Source organism: Bidens hawaiensis, unplaced genomic scaffold (genome assembly GCF_021521415.1).
Source record: "Bidens hawaiensis isolate Kalapana, Puna unplaced genomic scaffold, B.hawaiensis_p1.1 tig00005453_1, whole genome shotgun sequence".
NCBI lineage: Eukaryota > Viridiplantae > Streptophyta > Magnoliopsida > Asterales > Asteraceae > Bidens > Bidens hawaiensis.
The window spans coordinates 508,613-517,089 of NW_027491347.1; the positions used below are offsets into that span (position 1 = coordinate 508,613).

The 8,477-nt window shown below is 46.9% G+C and overlaps 1 protein-coding gene across 1 annotated transcript; it reads right to left on the reverse strand.

Annotated features, from left to right (window-relative positions):
- Positions 1–5,778: 5,778 nt before the first annotated feature.
- On the reverse strand, positions 5,779–6,258 carry LOC143629733 (uncharacterized). Its single transcript, XM_077098928.1, has one exon. The coding sequence runs from the start codon at positions 6,256–6,258 to the stop codon at positions 5,779–5,781; it is 480 nt and encodes a 159-aa protein (XP_076955043.1).
- Between the last annotated feature and the right edge of the window lie 2,219 nt (positions 6,259–8,477).

Sequence of the window (8,477 nt, forward strand, 5' to 3'; positions counted from 1 at the left end):
CACTTATATTTTTGTCCCATGCTGGTGGGACCTTTATATTATCATTCCCGAGGTGCCAGGAAAAGTTTTATATTGGACTACACTCTTTACGCCATGTACTACGCCTGGCGTTAGTAACATCTCGGCGCCTAGTGTTCCGCCCATCGTATGGACTTGGTGTTACTTTGTCAAATGGTGGGTTTCATACCCTACCTCTACAAGTCTCCCTAGTCCATAGTCGCCCTTCTTTCAAGAAGTGAGGGCTGTGGACTTATCATGGGATTTTGGTTACGTATGTTATTTGCTTTTCACTGATTTTCCTCGTTGGTTTGGTTTATTTTCGTGGATAGCTCCGCGTATTTGACGGGTGATTTCATTAATCGTCCCTTGGGTAGCCGTATTATTGCGAGTGATTTATGTTAAATCATCCCGTCTGAGCTTGTTTTGGCTGGTGATTTATGTTAAATCGTCCGTTAGAGCCTATTTTGGGAGGTGATTTATCTTAAATCATCCCATGGCGGAGCCTAATTTGGCGGGTGATTTATCTTAAATCATCCCATGGCTGAGTCTATCTTGGCGGGTGATTTATCTTAAATCATCCCATGGCGGAGCCTAACTTGGCGGGTGATTTATCTTAAATCATCCCATGGCGGAGCCTATTTTGGCGGGTGATTTATCATAAATCATCCCATGGCGGAGCCTAACTTGGCGGGTGATTTATCTTAAATCATCCCATGGCGGAGCCTATTTTGGCGGGTAATTTATCTTAAATCATCCCATGGCGGAGCCTAACTTGGCGGGTGATTTATTTTAAATCATCCCTTGGCGGAGCCTAACTTGGCGGGTGATTTATCTTAAATCATCCCATGGCGGAGCCTATTTTGGCGGGTGATTTATCTTAAATCATCCCATTGTGGAGCCTATCTTGCCGGGTGATTTATCTTAAATCATCCCACGGTGGAGCCTTTTTTGGCGGGTGATTTATCTTAAATCATCCCATGGCGGAGCCTATTTTGCCTGATACTTATCATCTTTGCTTCCTTTTATATGGATGACGTGTAATTTGGTGTGGATGGGTGAATTAAATACAAGTCACTGAAACGGCTGCTCTGGCCTGCAGACTTTCTGCCTGTGTCAGGCGAGTGGGTGAGAATCCCGGTGACGCGCCCAGCTGTAACACACATCCCCTGCCATCTTATTATCGTGGTGTTTTCTGATTGGGCCACGCGTTAATTATCCTTTTTGTATCCCCCGGCCTTCATTAACTGCGATTAGTATAAATAGGGGGAGGTTACACCATTTTAAGCACCATTTCTCACCGTTTTCCTTTTCTCCCATTTTCCTTCCTCTAAGCCTTCTGCATTTTATGGCTGAGTCATCTCAAACCTCGAAGACTAAGAAGAATAATACCATGGAGTTCGCCGGTTGTTGCATGTCTGCCGACGACTTCAACAATGTGGTCAGGGTCTATAACCTTGGCCCTGAGTATGAGCCTGAGTTGCCTGCTCATGGCAAGACGGCTCGGGATGCTCCCGTCGGCAAGGTTGCTGTGTACCGGGAGTATTTCTTTTTGGGCAATTTCCGATTGCCCCTTGCCCGGTTTTTGGTGGACGATCTGGGTGTGTTTGGGCTGCATCTCAGCCAGATTCATCCATTCGGGATGGCTCGTCTTCGCCATTTTGATTATACCTGTCATTGCCTCGGTATTACTCCGACGGCTGACAGGTTATCTGCTTTCTACCGGTGTCACTTCTCCCAGGGGTGGTACAACTTGAATACCCGCCCTGGTGCCAAGGCTATTGCCTTAGATGCGCCACCTAGTTTGCATGAGTGGAAGAGTGTGTTCTTCTACGTCTCCGCGTGCATGGTTCCACATCCTATGTTTTTTACGGATGTGAAAGAGCTTCCTGAGCCGAAAATGACTCCTTATACCGGTTCGGACTGGTTCACCACTTTGCAAGCTAGCCTTTCTCCACTCCGTCACTATCCGGAGCGCGCGTTGGTGTTATTCGGTATGAGCCGCATCTGGGATGATGCGGCGTTGGTACCGGTTATTCTTAATTGTGGTCAAGGTTAGTGTCTTTTTTATTTTTGCTCTGATGTGTATTTTGTTTGGTAATATCCTAACTTATTTTTTCTTTAGAGGTGGACGATCGCATGATCCTCCTGCAGCCTGCGCCTGAGGGCGTTAAAATGCTGGGGGGGGGGGAGTTAGGTCCCCGCGAGGAGTCGATCCTCACTCGGACTGCTCGAAACTTTATGTTTCCTCTTCCTATGGGGCGATCATCTGCTTCGCGACCGCTGCCACCTCCTAGCTCTGTTACCCTTCAGAGTGGTAAGTTCAACTACTTTTATCATTTTTCTTTGTTTGCTTATTTTGCTAACGTTTCATTTTCTTTTTCAGGTAGACGATCTAACGTTGTGCGCCTTCCTAAGTGCAGTGGTAGGGGCGTGCAACGCAGTGTTGGGGAGACGGTTGCGTCTCCGATAGACGTCGTCGCAAGAGACGCCGTGGATGATGATGACGATGTCGTCATGATCTTCAATGTTCCTTTTGCAGATCCGGTGTCTTCTTCCGCATCATTGCTTGAAGCACTCGGTTTGAGTGCCAGCATGGCGACTTCCCCAACCACCTTCGCACAGGGTTCTGTTGGCTTCTACTCTCCAACAGCTTCACAGCCTGTGGTTACTGTGTCTGCGCTGGATACAACGGTCGCCACTCCAATTTTGGTGGCGACTGATGTTGTTTCTTCAGCCGCAGCTTCCGGAACCGTTGTCGATACGAATTTCGTATCTACCGGTCCATCTTCCTCTTCTTCTTCTTCAGTGGGTGGGGCGTTCACTGTTCCACACAATTCGGGTTCCACCCCTGTGATTAATGAAGATGATGAAGAGATACCCCGCGTCTTCAAGAAACCTCGTCTTGGCGGGTTTGTCAAGCGTAGTCTTGTTAAATCGTCAGGTATAATGTTTGCTACTCTTTCTTTTTTATTCGACTTGATCTTTTCTAAATTTGTCTGTTCATTTCAGGCACGCTGGCGATTTCTTCATCGACTGTTTCTATCGAACCTTCTGGTGTTGCATCTTCTCTGGTGGCCCCTTTTTCCAGTTTGCCGATGATGACAAGTTTTGGCAGCTTGTCGGAGGCTGCGCCTACTGTACAGATGCTGATTTTGCCGATGATGACGGGTGTGGTTGGCCCGTCTGAGGCCGAAACCATTGTGACGACTGTTCGTGCGTCTACCAGGTCAATTCCGGTTGTCTCTCTACCAGCTTCGTCTGCTCAACCGATGAAGGCGATTGTGGACGAATCGTCTAAGGTTGGTCTTGAATCAGCGAGCATTTCTGTCGCTGATTTTTTGAAATCAAGACAGTCTTCACCAGACAAGAATTTTATTCTTGATGGTGATGTGGTTGTGCTGCCGCCGCCTTTTCGTATGGGTGCGACGGTACAAGGTAAATTTTTTGAACTCCAAGGCAGCAGCAGTGGCGTGTTTAGCGGATGTTTGAGTGGGGGTGTACTAGATGTGGATATGGACCCCCACGACTCAATAGAGGCGAACCAAGTGTTTTGCCCTCGCTGGAAGGTTACCTGTGGTGCCAATTTTGAAGATCCTGCCACTTGCTCCGAATACTTGGATCATGTTGTTCCTCCTGGTGAGCGCATTGCTCGTAAAATCCAGCCCAGGAATACTTTGTATTCCGACGCCACTTTTCACCAAGTCCAGGCTTTCTCTTGTTTCGCGGAGTTGCTGCGCGAGAACTGTGCCCTTCATGAGGACAAAATTGATGCTGGTGCTCGTATGAGGGAGATGGAACAATTGGTGAAAGATGCTGAGGCCGGTGCCTGGAAAGCCGGTAAAGAGTCGTCTGATCATCGACAAGCTTTAAGCGATGTCGAGGTGAAACTGGCGAAGGCTAAGGCAGAACTGGCGGAGTCTGCCCGCGAGCGCGCCGCCCATTATAAGGAGTTCGAGACTGCGTGCAAGAAGTCTAATGCCGATCTTGCGGATGCACGCAGTCGCGCTATTGCCGCCAAGGAGGCTTCCGCTCGACTCGAGAGTGAAAACGTTGCACTCCGCAAGCGTATAGAATAGTTGGAGGCGGAAGCTGCGTTGAGGAAGGCGGATGCTGGCAAGCTGGCTGACACGCTGGTTTCCAATGAGTAAGCCATTAAAGTTTTGACTTCTGAGCGTGCTGCCGCCGCTGCTGACCGTGACTGGTTGTTGAAGCATGCTATTTGCAAGGTATTCCCTCCCTCTTTTTGCTTGTTTCCTTGTTCATTCTACTGATGTTTTTCTTTATGTAGGTTGCCCAACGCATCATTAGCGCTGATGATTTGACGCACTGCGTTGGAGCCCTTGTCAATGCTTCCCAACAGCTTGGCCACAAGGCTGGTTTCCAGGATGCCATTACGCATCTGCGTGACAACCTCCCACTTGAGGCCTATGCCCTTCACGCCATCGTTGTGGAAAAGGAGTATGCTGCTGCTGAGACGGAATACGATTCCCTTACGTTTCCAATTCTTTCGCAAGTTGCTCAGTATGCTAAGGAAGAAAATGGCATCCAGCTGTTGAGGAATTTGCTTGAACCTTCGCAAGCTGGACCTTCCGCCGCTCCTGCTGGCGGCCAAGAAGATAGCGTGGTTGTTGAATCTGGGAAGAGTGTCAACGACGTAGATTAGGCTATCTTCTTGACTTGTATAGTTGCACTTTTTGTTTTGTTTTTCCCTTTTTTTTATACGAGCTTAAGCGCTTGTTTGTAATTGTTTGTATATAAATGAAATCTTTCTTTTAAGTTGTGAAATGCGGAGTATCGTTTCCATTCAAATTCGACCCTTGGCCTGTGTTTACAATTGGAATCTATTTACATATAACATCTTTGCAATTGTGCTGCGTTCCATGTTCTAGGAATCGCTGTGCCATCGAGATGCATCAGAGTGTAGGCGCCTTTTCCCAATACTTCCTTAATTTGATATGGGCCTTCCCAAGACGGCGCCAATTTGCCTTGTGCATGTGCTCTTGATGCCTCGTTGTTGCGAAGGACGTAATCTCCGGCATTGAACTCACATATTTTGACTTTCGTGTTGTAATACTTCTGTAGCTGGTGCTTGTAGTTTTGTTCTCTTATTGCGGCTAACTCTCGACGTTCTTCGAGAAGCATTAAGTCTAAGCGCCTTTCTGTGTTGTTGTCCTTTTGTAATGTGATTCTTTGTGAAGGAACACCGACTTCGGCGGGGATCATTGCCTCGGTACCATAAGTTAGGCTGAACGGCGTTTCTGCATTACTTGTACTTTTATGCGTTCTTATGGCCCATAGTACGTGAGGTAGTTGATCGACCCATCCTGATTTGTGGTTTGCTAACCTTTTCTTGATTCTGCCAATGATTGTTCTGTTGGCGCATTCGACTTCGCCATTCCCTTGTGGGTGATCAACAAAAGTGAATGTCTGTGTGACATTGAGTTCCTTTAACCATCTTTGGATGTGCTGGTCGGCGAACTGTGTTCCATTGTCACTTACCAAATTCATGGGTAACCCAAAGCGACAGATTATGAATTCCCATATGAGTTTTTTGACGCTGGCCGCGTTGATTGATGCCACCGGCTTCGCTTCTATCCACTTTGTGAAGTAATCAATTGCCACCATCAGGAACTTCACATGCCCTGGCGCCTCTGGAAATGGCCCTGTTATGTCTATTGCCCATTTTTGAAATGGCCAAGAGGCTGTTACTGGTATCATGGCATTTTTCGGGCGCAAGGTGTTTGGTGCATGGCGTTGGCAGGCGCTGCATCGTCTCAACTATTTTTCGGCATCTACATGCATGCCTGGCCAATAATACCTTGTGTTCATGATTTTGGCGACTACCATTCTTGGGCCTGCATGTACTCCGCATATTCCCTCATGGATTTCTCTCAACAGATAACTTACGTCTTGTGGATCTACGCATCTGAGAAGTGGGCCCAAGTACGATCGTATGTACAGAATCTCACCTTGGATTGTGTAGTTTAGTGCTTTGTGGCGGATCTTCCGCACTTCTGCTTTGTTTTGCGGCAAAATACCTCTTGCGAGGTAATTGATGATTGGTGTCATCCAACTTTCTTCCGCCTCTAAACATACGAAAACTTCTTTGTTCATTATTGAAGGCGTTGTCAGGACTTCAATGCGGACGTATTTTGCGAGGTGTTCAAAACCAACCGATGCAAGTTTGCTTAAGGCGTCAGCCTGTTTGTTCTCACTTCTATTGATGTGTTTTACCTTGCATGTGGCAAAAGCTGTCATTAGGACTTTGGCTTACGCTAGGTATGATGCCATCTTATCGTCATTTGCATCATACGATCCTTCAATTTTATTTGCCACTAGCATGGAGTCCACATGTGCTTCCAAATGGCGGGCCCCTAGCTTTTTAGCGATTCTCAACCCTGCCAACAGTGCTTCGTACTCCGCCTCGTTGTTTGTGCTTTTCAATTCTAGGCGTATTGCGTACGTAAAGTGTTGCCCTTCTAGGTTGGTTATTTTTAGGCCCGCGTCGGCGCCTTCATCATTAGAAGCTCCGTCTGTGAACAACTTCAAGACTTCATCTTTCCTTTGATCCACAGGAGGTTCGATCTCCCTTTTGCATTCTTCCTCCTTTTCTTGAGGAATTTCAGCGATGAAATCAGCCAAAACCTGGCCTTTGATTGCTAGCCTTGGTTTATATTCGATTGCATGTTCTCCTAATTCTATCGCCCATTTTGCAAGCCTCCCAGACAATTCTGGTTTGCTCAGTACATTTTGTAAGCGAAAGTTGGCGAGGACATGTATTGGATGGCCTTGGAAGTATCTTCTCAAACGTCGCGCTGTCTGGACCAAGGATAAGACTAACTTTTCCAATGTGGAGTATCTTGTTTCCGCATCTGCCAGGGTGCGACTTATGTAATAAATGGGCGTTTGAATACTATTTCTTTCTACCATCAAGACTGCGCTGACTGTTCTTTCTGATGCCGCTAAGTATACTATTAACGGTTCTCCAGCTTTAGGGGATGTCAGCGTTGGTAATTCTTCTAGGCGCGACTTGATTTCTTGGAACGCTGTTTCTGCTTCTTCCGTCCATCGGAATTGAGATTTCTTGAGGCAGTTTCTCAAGGTTGAGACGAACGGGAACGATCTTTCAACATGACTAGACAAAAATCTGTTTAACGCGACTAATCGGCCGTTGAGTGTTTGCACTTGCTTGACCGATTTTGGTGACGGCATTTTTCGCACGGCTTCCAATTTTTCCGGGTTGGCTTTGAAGCCACCATTCGTCACGATTACTCCCAGGAATTTCCCTACTTCCATGCCGAAAGAACATTTTCCTGGGTTGAGCTTCATGCTAATTGACCTTAAAGTTTTGAAGGTCTCATCGATATCTTTTAACATGGTTCCTTCCGTCTTACTTTTGATGACCAAATCGTCCATGTAAACTTCCAAATTTCTTCCGATTTGAGGCTTAAACTCTTTGTCCATCAACCTTTGGTAAGTAGACCCGACGTTCTTGAGGCCAAATGGCATCATTTTATAACAATATGTTCCGTTGTTTGTCCTGAATGCCGTTTTGTCTTGGTGTCTTGCCGCCATGTGGATCTGGTGATACCCTTTGTATGCGTCTAAAAAGCATTTGAACTGAAAGGGTACCAGTGCGTCCACTTTAAGATCGATCTCCGGCAGGGGGGTAACAATCTTTTGGGCATGTCTTGTTAAGGTCTTTGAAGTCAATACACATGCGCCATTGGCCGTTTGCCTTGGGTACCATTACCGGGTTGGCTACCCATGTTTGGTACTGAATTTCTCGGATTACACCCGCATCGATGAATTGCTGAACTTGTTCATCACATGCTTTTGCCTGTTCCGGCCCCATCTTCCTTCGATTCTGTACCACCGGGATGAAGGTTGGGTTAACCTTTAACTCATGTTCCGCTTTGCTTCTTGGGACCCCTGTCATGTCCGCTGGAGTCCAAGCGAAGACATCAATATTGTTGAGTAATAAGCTCTTGAGCGCCGCACGCGCTCTTTCAGAGATGGTTGGTCCAATGGTTACACTTTGTTCTGGGAATTCTTTGTTGAGCGCCCATTTTTCCACTTCTTCAGTTTTGCTTGTTTTCAGCATCTTCTGTAGCGGTGTTTTTCTTTCCGCCATGTTGCATTCTTTGTTGGCACGGATCATTTCTATTCCTGTTGGTGTTGGCACCCCCAATATTCCATATGCTGTTGACGGAGTAGCATTGAAATCGCCGATAGCCTCTCTTCCCAGGATTATATCATACTGTGGGTGAGGAGTCTCCATCACCAGGAAATCGACGTCTTCTGTTCGTGAGTGGAGTCCGTCACTTAACTCGACTGGGAATGTCAGTTGTCCCAGCGGGTATTCAATGCTTTGGTTGAAACCCGCGATTGGGGCGTTGACAGCTGTCAACCGACGCTTGTCCTTTTCTTCTATCAAGTCGAAACACTGGCGGTACATGATGTTGGATGTTGCCCCT